This window comes from Melozone crissalis, unplaced genomic scaffold (assembly GCF_028551555.1).
Source record: "Melozone crissalis strain CALT ecotype California unplaced genomic scaffold, PUWL_Pcris_2 ptg000013l_1, whole genome shotgun sequence".
NCBI lineage: Eukaryota > Metazoa > Chordata > Aves > Passeriformes > Passerellidae > Melozone > Melozone crissalis.
Genome location: NW_026535791.1, coordinates 42,797,417 through 42,810,405, shown reverse-complemented (window position 1 = coordinate 42,810,405; position 12,989 = coordinate 42,797,417). Strand labels below are relative to the sequence as shown.

The 12,989-nt window shown below is 37.9% G+C and overlaps 1 protein-coding gene across 1 annotated transcript in view; it reads right to left on the bottom strand.

Annotated features, from left to right (window-relative positions):
- Positions 1-12,989, bottom strand: part of OCA2 (OCA2 melanosomal transmembrane protein) — a 158,041-nt gene that overhangs the window by 126,811 nt on the left and 18,241 nt on the right. The window contains exons 2-5 of the mRNA XM_054271957.1: positions 9,461-9,559; positions 8,669-8,857; positions 5,180-5,237; positions 3,818-3,890 (exon numbers count right to left, since the gene is read on the bottom strand). Coding sequence (XP_054127932.1) covers positions 3,818-3,890; positions 5,180-5,237; positions 8,669-8,857; positions 9,461-9,559 — 419 coding nt within the window. The remainder of the gene's footprint in view (positions 1-3,817; positions 3,891-5,179; positions 5,238-8,668; positions 8,858-9,460; positions 9,560-12,989) is intronic.

The following is a 12,989-nucleotide window of genomic DNA, read 5'->3' as shown; positions in this document are numbered from 1 at the left end:
GGCATGATTGCAAGTTTTCTAGTGACCTTTCCTTGCTCCAACAGTTGCACCAATAACATAAATTCATTAAGAAATCATTCAAACTCATACAAATTCAGTAAGGAATTTGATAATAAGGAGTCTTAAGTCTGCTTGTCCAGAGACTGCTCATCCATATGTGGAATTGTTCTAAATAGTTCTACTGAATCCAAAGAAAAGCAAAATCTAGCCTATGATTTAAAATTTAACATATTTTTGCTATTGATATACAACTTCTACTTTCTAAATTTGAGATCTTAATTCTGGACTGGAAGTGATAAAATCTTTCATGGAAAGAATAGAAATACAGCCACGAAAATGGCCCCTGTCTAGTCAGTTTGGTATCTCTGGTTTTGTCTGATCTGGAATAAGCACATACACATTCAGATGTGACTTCAGGTTATGTACTTTTATTATTGAGTTTTATTTTGAACATAAAGAGCAAGTGAGTAAGAAACTCTCTATGCTGGGTGCTGTGAAAATACATAATTTTCAAAATGGCATCTTTTGCTCAAAAAATTTAACTGGGGAGATATCAAACACCTAAACAATCAGATAGTCAGATCAGGACTGAAGGACTTTAAAACATATTTACCAAAATGCAACATCCTTGGCCAGACTCAGGAAGAACTTACAGCCCACTCTCCAGGTAATTTCTGACAATCAGTCTGAAAAAGCAAAATGAAATTGCTTTGCTCACACTGATCTAACCTTTCCTCACCTATAACATGACTGGCTGCAAGTACAAATGTTGCGAGGGAAAAAAAGGTTGTTACTGAGGGGCAGAGTAAAGACAGAAATTCACACTTCAGTGAGGTAGGTGTGAGATCCATTGCTCAGAAATGAGTTGAAGACTTACCATTTTTTGAAAAATAAAATATTTCTACTATTGAGAAGTGTAGAAATAGCTATAACTGTATGAGATACAAAGAAAGAAAGAAGGCACTGTATCAGGGAGACAGACTTTTCTCAGTTTGCATAATTCCTTAAAAGCATGATGAATCTCAATGACTTTTTAATTTCATAAAACCTAGTTCAAGTCAAAAAGTGAGTGTCTAGTTCTGCTCCAGTTGTCCATTCCCTATTGCTGGACAAAAGCTTAAAATTTGCTTAGATCAGGGCAGTAGTTATTAGAAACAAAAGAATGAACACAAAGTATATTTAGTACTTCGGAAAAATTTTCAAGTCTGAAAATGTATGTAAGTTGTGAAGAACAAGAATATTTCTCATTCACTCTTTGATCACCCAGTTAATGGAGAGACATTTCCTGAAGGTCTGAATGGCCAAAGAGTTAAGAAAAAATAAGAATGTTCATGTCTTAGAATAGGTACATGTAATTAAACAAAGAAATGCTGAAATTTATTCAGACTCTTCTTCTATCATCTTAACAACTAAAGATGTTCTCCCCTTAACATACAGCCTTTGAACAAAAGATCTGAAAATGCTTCACACATTTTACATCAACAGTGACATTGAATCTTGCTTCCTGCAGAAAGGGTCCTCAAGTCAGGCTTCAGTATAAACTTCCTTCTTTCTGGTATTATAGAGCTGACTGTTAGAATTTAAAAACTAATAAATCCCAAGAATTTATGTTCAAAGAAAGATATTACCAATAAAAGCTATACTAAAATCACTGAATTTTGCCTGGTGCCTATGTGGAAATCAGTATTAAAAAAAGAAAACACACCAACCACACACAAAATTGCAGACTCAGAAAGCTTCTATTAATTCACAGGGGGCAAGATGATGTTTCCAGAATCTGCAGCCAGCACACCTCTGTGTTACATGCCAGATTTGTACCCATGGGGATGGACAAAGCCATGGGAGATACATGTGTGCTAATAATAAAGAAGGTAATGGGAAGAAAAACTGCTAGAGTAAAACCAAACCAGAGATACAGGTATAGCAACACAACCAGAGATCTCATCTGAAAAGCAGGTCATCTCCACACCAGCCATTGAAGGCCTCTCCCAGCACCAGAGAAGGAAAGTCCTGCCCCTAAGCAAACCTGAGATTTCATGAGCATGGCAGAAAAAACCAAAAAAATCTAGGTGACACTAGGATGACAAAGGACATGAAGTCCAAAAGTATTTTTTAAGTCCAAAAGTGTTTTTTAAAAATATTTCACACTTTGTTTCGTCTTTTTGAGTGTATGGAGATACATTGCATATGTGAGCACACTCACAACAGTGCGCTTGGGCATTGCTGGAAATAAACAGATCTGTGAGGAAGGAGCTCAAAAAAAAAAAAAAAAAAAAAAAAAGAAAAGTGGTTAATACCTATTCAATACTTCTAAACAGCTTTTGAGGCAGAAGCAAGAGGTAAAGTTTGCTCATTTGCAATTTTGGCATCATATGAGCTAAGATACTGATTTTCCACCCGAAGTCTCATATGATAACCTCCGAGGGCTTTGTGGCAAAGACTGCTGCAGCACACCTGCAAACCTACCATTACAATTTTGTGGTCATTCAGAGAGTAGCCCATAGAGTCCATTGGGAGAACTGCAATCTGTCAGTCAGCAGAAATTGCATCTTCAGCACTGCTGGCTGAATGGTTAACATTACTTAGGACTAGCCAAGAAGGGGAATCCTTTTTTCACTATGCAATAAAGTGGAAGACAACCACACGAACTTACTGCTGAGCGAATGGAGACTGCCAGAAACAGTAAGAGGACATCCAGGGTGGCTGGTGCCTTTTACAAAACTTTTAGAGAGGCAGTCTTTCTCCTTGATTCTTCTGCTCGAATTACTACATCATCTTGAAAAAGAAGCTTGGCTTTCCTTGAATGCTTGCCTTTCACTTTTCCCCAGCTCTGTGACATCAGACAGTAGACAGAATATCTAGTTTTCAAGACACATTACACAAACGAAAAAGCTCTAGCTTTGGGTTTGTCAAGTAAGAAATGGAAATGCCATATTCTGACTGTCTGACAGCTATTTGTCTCAAAGTGTCCTGACATGATAGGTAAAATGCAAAATACAGGAGCATCTCTTTGTCTAAAATCCCAGTCCCAAATGCAGTTCCCTGAAACAAAGGGAATATTTGGTTGCAGAGCTGATTTGTACAATGCAGCAGCTATGGGTCCAACCCAAATCTGAAAGGAGAAGAAATATTAATTATTTATTAATTAATTTAAAACTGCCCTAAAGCACTAACATTTCCTTCCTCATTTACCCTACTAATTAGTGCATTATATAGTGTCATTATTGGTGACAGTGAGAATGCTAATAATTAAATCTATTTAAAATGGACTCTCCCTGCCCAAAGCTATGGAGCTGACCAGTTATATAGAAGAACAGAGCATCTCAAAAATGAAAACCTACTGCACCTTTTCAAAACAAGGGACCTTGCAGGAGCTTGTGAAACGTATCTATAGGTGCATCTTCTTTTAACACTAGTGAAATAAGAGCCAAGAAGATTTCAGATCAGACTGATTTAACTAGAAATATAGTGGGAAGAATAAATGTAACTAATTTACAAAATTTTTTGTTTGTTTACTAACTGAATGTTGAAGCCTCAAAGACTTTTCACATTCAGATCTGTATTGACCTATGATGACTAATTTTTATTTGGTGTTGTTCTGTTGCTTCTTCTTCTGAACAGTTGCTTGGCCCGACAGGTGCCAGTCAATACAACTTGGAGAGGGAGTACTCGGGCCAGTGGCAAGGACAAGTCCAAATGCAGCCCAGTCTCTGAGATCACCCTGTCCTCTCAGGGTGCAAGAGAGGAAACACACATCCTTTCAACTGCTTTATCAATGAAAGGTCAGATCCCTTTTTTACCAATGAAAGAAGGATACAGAAGCTTTCCAGAGGCGATACAGCCAACATCTGCCAGGGCATACCTTGATCTGGATAAATGCCAAATAAAATCTAGGGGAAGAATATAGAATAAACACTCATTAGTAACACAAAAACTGCCAAAGACCTGCTAAACTTCTCTCAAATACTTTTAAAAGACTCTTAGCACATTCAGTTGTGAGATTGTTTCCGTATTTTTAAGTATAATTCCACCACAGTTGAAAAGCATCTCTAGGATACTTAACTGAGGAAGTGAAGGGAGCCGACCACATCCTTATTGATCAGCATCGAACTCCGATTTATTGATCCAGCATGCACACTTTTATAATCGTGTTAATTAAGTTCATACATATTGCAAAACCTGAGCTCATTATTGGCTACAGATTACACACCAACTCCTCCTTTTGTTTTCAATATCTGTGGTTTGTTATTGAGACCAAAACTTGTTTTTCTCATCCTGTTATTAACTGTTCTCAAGGCCTCCATGTTTGTCACTCTGCTTTCCCATCACTATCCAAGGACAAGGTGTTTACTTGTTATTAAAAAACAAGCCTGAGAACTTTGCTGTTTACAGGAACGTGTCTGAGAACTTTGCTGTTTACAGCTGCCTTTTACTTTTCAATCAGCTGTATATTTTCATGGCCTTTTTTCCTTCAAGCCATGTCTGATCAAAATTCCCCAACACTTAACAAGGGTAAGTAATATTCCTCCAGTTAATTTACAGCCAAAGTCCCATATTTTATGCACTTTTTCAGAATGTCTCTTAGGTCAACCTTCAGGATCTGTCTGGAGAGCAGCACCCATACCTGAGGAAATGCAGAGCGTCATCTATTCTCTTCCTGGCACAGAAGCCCTGCTACCCCAAAAGGAATTCCTCACAGCCACTAAAAAATAAACTCCAGCTTTTTAAAATTTTTCTCTAGACTTTCAGTTGAAGATTTTGCTAAGGGAGGGCAGCACTTTGGCCACCTGAAGGAGATGCCAATCTCCCCATCAGCTTCTGCCTTTGACGCTGTGAAGCGCTGTCATTGCTGCAGCATCCTCCCAAGCACAGGTTTCCCTGTGAGCATTTCTCAGGTGTCAGGATCAAAAGATACATCCTGAATTCAAAAAGCATCCTTAAGGGACCTACAAATTTGGGCTTAAGCTGCTTCCTCCAAACCAATTGCTTACCCAACCACATTGTCCTGAGAGGTGACAAGTGCACCAAATAGGACTATAACCAGGCATGACGCTCTGTACAGTATTGTCAGTTTTTCCCTCAAGACATTTTCTGTGTGCTAAGAGAAAATATCATAGCTCATTTTGAGCTAATTCTAAAGAAATGGGGGCCAGGGGAAGACTAAAAATTCAATACTTACAGAGCAGACAACTACGAAGATAAAGAGGCCTGAAACTTTCAGGAATTTGAGACAGCATCTGAAACACAAGGAAACACATATTTACTATCTGGCTAGTTTAAGAACAACCTTTCCTATTCTCTTAACAGCTCTGACATTTCAGAAACACCATGGTAAGCACTTATGGGCGATAGTACATCACATCAGAGTGCAGACACCACAAAGCAAGGTCAGCAAGGGTTTAGGAAGCCTTGGTGACCCATCAGGGCTCCTGCACCAGCTCTGCTCACAGATGGATCTCAGTGGACAGGAAGGAGGATTTGCCCCTTGGAAAATCTAAGGGAAGGCTGCAGAATGAGCTGGTGCTGGATGCTGGAACCACTTGTCCACTACTGCTGCTGGCCCTGGGAGACCCTAATCCCCCTCAGGTGATTCTTGTCTCTCCCAGAGAGGCGAAGGAGCACTGCTATCACAGGGAGGTGGCAGGGCTGAGCTAAAAACACAGGTTGTTGCATAGACAGATGGTGTCAAGAGAGAATTCCTCAAAACTGGACTTCTAATACACACCCTGAAAAGTATTAGGAAATGCAGTTTGAAGACAGGAACAAGATTTAAGAATCTTCTGGGTTTAGCAGTATCTTTTAAAACCACATATACTTCATGACCATACATCTACTAACAAAACTGATTTTTTTTTTTCCCACAGCATGCCTGTGCCCATTGAAGGAATGCCCTGTTCCGGAAATGAGATGCCACAAAATATTCTGAATTGTTCAAGCTTACTACTGAGTGGGTTAGGCAAGAATAACTCTAAATTAAAATGTGGATATTGAAGATGCATGGTCTTGAGAAAGAAATCTTAAGATTAACATTTTAAATTACCATTTTTTAATCTTACTGAAAAGACAACTCAACTAAAAATTTTCTGACTGCCCATCAATATGTTATACTGATGCCTCAATTTACAGAAGCCTTTGTGTAGGTTTGACCTCGTTAGATATTTTCATTTTGAAAGCATCAATATTCTTATTCTGTTTGGTTTTTTTCAAGTAAACATTCAAACCTTGGTTTTCTGACAGAATGACAAATGCAGGGCTTGATTTAAACCTGATGACAAGCAAGAGGGAAAACATTTCAAGTTACCAGGATAATTAGTTGAAAAACAAAGAGTGCAATAAAAAGCTGCATTGACAGATGCGACAGGACAAAATATTAAAGCAGAATCGTCTGAAGAATGTTAGAAATAATTTTTAATCACATTGGAAATAAGTCCTTAAATCAATTCATTGACAAAAAGCAACAGAAATTACTGGAGACCCATTTTTCAAATACATTGTTTTCCAAAGTTTCCCCCTCTCTAGAATTGTCTAAACAGCAGAAAATAAAAACCAGCAGCTAATAAAAATGTCTTGTCACAAACTAGTACAAAGGGGCTAAAGTCCCCTATTTAATACAAGTGGTAACAACTTTACCCAAACTTTGCACAGTATGAAAATCTAGAGAAGGAGGAAGAGGAGAAGGAAGCCAGTTAGGTGGTTTCTTCTAGAAATTCCAAGTAGCCCTGATCTACTAAGGGCAGAGAGAGGAAGAAAGTGATACAGGCATGAAAAGAAAGGAATGATGACACAAGCTGTTTATTAGCACTTCATCACTGATAACGTCTTTTGGTATTATGTGATTTATGGAAAATAGTGACAGTTTAGTCATAGATCCTCTATCCTGCTGGTCAATTCTGTCCATCTTTACATTACAGTTTCCTTCTGAAATTTTGAGAATTTATTAGGTTATGAATCAATAAATTTTAATCCAGACTAGTTTAATTTTTATGTACTTCATAATTTTTGTTTTCATTTTGGACTTACAATTTATGATAATAAAGTATTATTAAAAACCTTTTGATTTTAAGACACAAGTGAAATAAAATATTAATGAAGCATTTATAAATTAGTAACCAGTTGTTTGTAAATAACAGAAGCTCATATCTTGCCAAAGGAGCTGGCAAGATATGATAAAAACAAGCTTTTGGAAATGGTTTTAATAAATACAGCATTTAGAAGGGTCTTTTTCTCCCGTCTGTTTGTTTTCATGACATTTTGTATTAGGGAAGCAGCATTTTTAACAGCTTACATTTGAGACATGATCAGCTTTGGACTCACCCGTGGTTCACAATCTGTCTCTTCCTACAGTGCTAATCTGGCACAATGATGCAAGTACACGCCCTGTGCCAAATCCTATGCTGATATATGCCTCCAGTACAATCCTATCTGACTTCAGTTGGAAATGCATGCAGTATAAATCTATGAAGAATTTCACCCTCTCTTCTAAGCCAAATGATTTTTGATCTGATCTGCATATGGTGTTGGGCAGTTTAGCATCATTTGTTATCTCAGCAGCGCTGTGCTAATTTACAACAGCAAAGGAGCTGATCCCATACAGCTTGCACTATAGCAGTGAAAATATTTCAAGGGAACTTCTGCCAGAAAACCTTGCTCCTCTCCAGATTATAAATCTATGCTGTACTGGAAACAATGGATTTCACACTCCCAATTGATACCTTTGTTCCATCAAACACCAGGGAAATCTACCACAAATGTGAAGAAAAACACCTGCCAAACTTCTTTGCATGTGCTCACATTGCACTAATTGCAGTCATTGGAATTCTCTTGCTCCATTTGCTCAGCAGCAGAGTGGGAGAGCACAAAACCTTATGCACAGTGAGAAGAAAACAATTGTGAAGTGATGAGCTAAAACAACATACAGATTGGGAAAAGACGCACGCACTGACATTCTGCTGGAAAGGAGCAGCAGATCAACAAGGAGATGCGGACCTGCAGTGCTGGGCTCCATGAAAACCCTGCAGAGCTGCCTACAGACACCAAAACAAACTAGAAAAAGCATTGAACCTCTAGAGGGGGCAGAGGGAATTAGTATCCAAGATTAAAGGTTCTGCTAGTTAAACCCCCAGCAAAAATGTCCCAAGAAAATCTGAAGTTATGCTCTTATCATATTGCTATCTTTTAATATATTAACAGGTTCAATTTCCTCAAGCCATAGCCCTAAATGACTACTTTGGGGTAAAGAATGAAATATATTAATGTTGTCCAAGGTGGAAAAATGCTCAGTTATATTTTGCTTTGTGCATATGTGAAAAGCTACTGTAATGACTGCAGAAGAAGTTTTACACACATATTTTAATTAAAGTGAAGCAACAAAACGCTGAAGAAAAAAATGCTGTGGAATCAACTACAGGTCTTTTTAAAAATGGTTAAAAATAAATATTAAAAGCAATATAGAAGGTATTGAATTGCAAATTTAGAATAGGTAAATGACTGATTCTTCTTAGAAGAAGGGACTATTGATCATTATGGAGAGTCCATAATCAGTTTCAAACTACATACAGTCTAAATACGGAATCCTATTCTATTAATTTACATAAAATAATTTTCTAGATATCTATGCGTAAAAACAAATACATGCAGAAATTTTAAAAAATAATGCTTGAATTCAGACCTCATCTTTGATAAATTGAACTTGACATGAAGGTTGTCCAATATTTCATATTTCTCAGAAGAAGAAGATCTGGGAAAGCTTGTCATTTCACTTTCCAGTTGAAACCTTTGCTCAAATTCTGCAGAGCTGTTGTCCCATGAATCATCATCTGTGGTAAAATCTGGATTATGAAGAGCCATACACTGCAACCTGTCACACATTTTCAGTAAACATAATAAAACAAAACAGGGTTTTATTTCAACAGGTAGCAGATGCAACTGACCTTGCAGAACCTTACATTCCCTCTGAGAGATTTTTATGGAAAATTTCATAGAAAAATATTTATTCAGTACAGACCAAGGTTCCCTTGGTGACACATTTGAGTAGACTGGGGATCAAGAGCAAAGACCCATGACATTTAGGTGCACCCAAGAGTACAAGATCTCTGACACACCAGGCAGATGTATTTCAGGATCTGGTGTGCAAGCTCCATTGTGAGGACCTTCCCTATAGTTCTGCTGTGTCTTTCAATGCACTTATGTAACAGCCCATGGAGGAAATAAGAGCACAGATCATACAGCTGTCTATGCTTAGGGCTCTCTAATGACCCTGACCTCACGCCTTACATCCTTCCCTTTTTTCAGCCCCTTCTCTGCTACCAAGGTCCTCCAGAGTAATTCTCTGCTTACAGTCCCAGCTATTCCCTTTATTTCCCAGCAGGTTTGGTGTTAGGATAAAAAAAAAGAACCACATGCAACTAAATAGAAGAGATATTAGAAAAAAAATATTTTGAGAAAAATGAAATTAACTCACCCATTTTCCTCTGAGGAAACCTTCAGTAGTGGTGTCTTCTCTGTAAAAACAGTATTTTTTGACCTTGAGCTGAATAATTTTGAAAAATTGAAGTGATATCTTTGGAGGGAGAAAAGAAAAACAGAATAGTAAGTCTGCAGCAAAATGATTCACTTAAGATCTACAGAATATTTTGCTACAAGCCCATCTAATTAGTTAAATATTCTTTAAGAATGGTGTTGACCTAAATTAGGGTTTTCATTCATTAAGTTTGAACTAGTCATGGTAGTTACCTCCTTATACTCACAAGGGACTCATTCATATAAGTTTACACTAGCATACTTCATAAAATATGAGATAATAGAAGAACTTATTCATTTATTATAATAAATGCTATTTGAGACATGAGTCACCATCTACAAATCTCTAAATCAAATCTCTACAGCAACCTTGGTACTCTTGGTATTAGGGAAGAAAACCTGAATACATGTATTTAATTTCTGCATTTCTGCAACACAGTCCCTTCCAAATGGTTTCTGTCAAGTCTTGGTCCTGGTGTTGCAGATAATTAAACAGTGTAAGCTACTTCTTGCCATATTGCAGCTTAGCATTGTGAAGGAGCTTTTTACTAAAGTATAAATCCCCAAACTTAAGAAGCAGCTGAAGACAATCAGTCATCACAATCACAGAGGTCTGGCTTTGAGGCAGACTTCTGGTAGAGACTAGATAATTGAGCCATTCTAGAACATGTTCCCATGACCAGGCTCTTTCAGAGAAATTTCCTATCAAAATCAACATTATTCAGGTACACTCAGATTTATGCCATTCAAAATTGTAGCCTCCCACCACCACAAAGTTCTGAAGAAATATGCTAGACATACAGTCAAAATGCAGATCTCAATACACTTAGAGGAAACACAAAATTTCTTCCACTATTGCTGGACTGTGAGGGGAAAAAAATTATAAAATCATCAACTTCTAAATAAATACACAACAGTGACTAGTTACTCAGTCCTCTAATTATAAGGACAGCTCAAAAAGAAGGTATTGCGTATTTGAATTTATAATGCAATGAAGATTCTTGCAATTTGTAGAGCTGTGTCTCAACTTTGGGTTTGTAAAATTAAAACCTCCAAGTACTGCTTTCACTTGTTTGTTCAGTAGTGTTTTCAGTCAGAAGATGTGCTAGGTGCAGAGCAACTGGATAAGGTTATTTCAGCCTTGGATGGCCACAACACCCATTCAAACTCTGCTGTAAGTCACATATTTTCAGTCTCAACTGAAGAAAGTGAAAGAGTTAGAGAGATTCAATTACCCAATACCTCATGTCAAAAGTTGGGCAGATTACAACTCAGGTGCTACATTGCACTGACACTTCATCTGTGAAGAGATGATTGCATTATCTGCAGGTATCAAAGTGCTTCCTTTTTTAAGCAGATCATTCACACAGAAGAAAGTATAAGTGGAGAAACTGTTATTTTGAAGCAAGTACTCTTCCAATCTCATCATAGCTTTCAATGTGAAAAGACACCTAGAGCTTTTACAAAATGCAGCCCATAGGTATAGCAGGAACACTATCAGGACTTTAAATGTGTCCTCACCATGCATTGCTGATATACTTCTGGCTAATCCCAGCTATACTCAAAGTCTGCATCCAAATGGGGCAATTTTTATAACAATTCTGATGGTGGACCTTGAATGTGTGAGTTCAGAAATCTGACTAATGAAATGACCATTTACTGTTTCTGCTTTTAAACACAACAATGTCACTTGTTCCACAGGAAAAAAAGGCTTCAAATAATATATAATATATGCTGTTCTGACCTTACTTCATCTCATGCACACTATTAACCCTTCTGCACTTCCTTTTGTTCTTTTCCTTCTGGGATGTGTAAAATCTGAGACTAGTTACCAGACACTTTCTATTAAAACTTCAATTTTCTTCTAATTGTTAGAGGTTGACACTAACATTGCTTTATGTTACACAGGCATATGTATATCCACTGACAATCCACACCTCAGCAGCTCTTCACTACTACTGTGAATGACCAGTTTGCAAAAAGTGCTGAAGGGCAAAGCAACCACAGGAATGGCAACAAGAAAAGGAGTATAAAGGTCAGGTGAAAGATGGCTTAAGTGACAGAACCTGAGGTGAAGAATCCAGAATGCTAATTAAACATATCACCTTCACTTTCTTCTTACACTTTGTTATCCCCACTTGCTGGTATAGGTCCTGTCACTTTTAAATGGAACTATAAAGCTGAACAGATGGCCAAGAATGATGAAGACAGAAAAAAAAGGAAAAGGTCTTCAGATAAAGTAAAAACAATTAGTAGATGACAACAACAATTTGCAGAGAATAAAAACACATGGACAAGAATAAGCAGCAGGAAACAGCCAGGCTTGACAAAACAAAAATAATTAGAGAAAAAGCAGAAGAGCCTCAACTCCCCCATGATGTGATTACTCTAATTAGAGAATGAGAGAAATATAAACAGTAAAGCTAATTAGGGCATAAAGGAATCTGGCAGGCTGAAAGCTCTAGAAAGAAAATTGCGAAAACATCATTTCAAAAATTGCAGGGACTATAAAAATGAAAGTTATCCTTGAATAGAGAGCCTGGCACAAACCCCTCTGTGCCCTTCATACTTCTGCAGAGATGCTGGAGGTGCGATTTGATCATCCACTTAATCCAAAGATAAAAGATCATCTGCAAACAAAACCTAGGAAGGCCCAAAGACCCCCTGCTGATAGAGGAAGTCTGCAGAGCTCAAAAACCATCTTAGCATAATTCTTAGTGCTCCTCAACCCTGCAAGTAGCTGGTAATTGGGAAGCTGTGTAAATAGAAACAAATCAAAATGTAACAAATTTCAAAAACTGGGATCCAGTCACACTTTGAATGTTTCCTCCTGAACAAATAGCTAGAAACTTTGCTTATATCCATATGCTAGTATGGAGTGCAATCCACCTCTACTGAGCAATTCAGCAACATTACCAAGAGGCTAATCACCAGGTCAGCTCATTAACCAGTTGTGGGTAGGCCTGTTCTCAGGATGAAAAGACCACTCTAGATTTGCAGGCAAGGATCTGGTAAGCTGGACACCATTTGTGTTCACAGTTCTTCTCTCACAGTTCAAGACTCAAAAATCATTAGCATTTTCTACATCAAATATAGAATAGTTTGAGTTGATCAAACTGGCTTTCAGGAGAGGTACAGTGAGAGCAGGAGATGGAAGGAAGAGATGTGAGAGACTCCAGTTTCTCCTACTGATGGGTTGATGACTCCTCAGGCATTAGTCAGAGATGGTGGCTGATGAAGTCTGCTTCCCATTTCCTTCAGGTGATACCTTCCTGCAGTCAAGCCCTAGACCTGCACTCTGACCACATTTTCAGGCATTTCCTAATAGCGTTTACACCTGAAATTTTAAACAAAAGGAAAAGGAAGACTTTGTGGTGGGCCCTGATGTTCAGCCATAAGCAACGAAATGCACAACAGCAAAGGTCACCAAAAGAAGTATACACCCTACAAGAGCCTGACCAAGTAAAAAA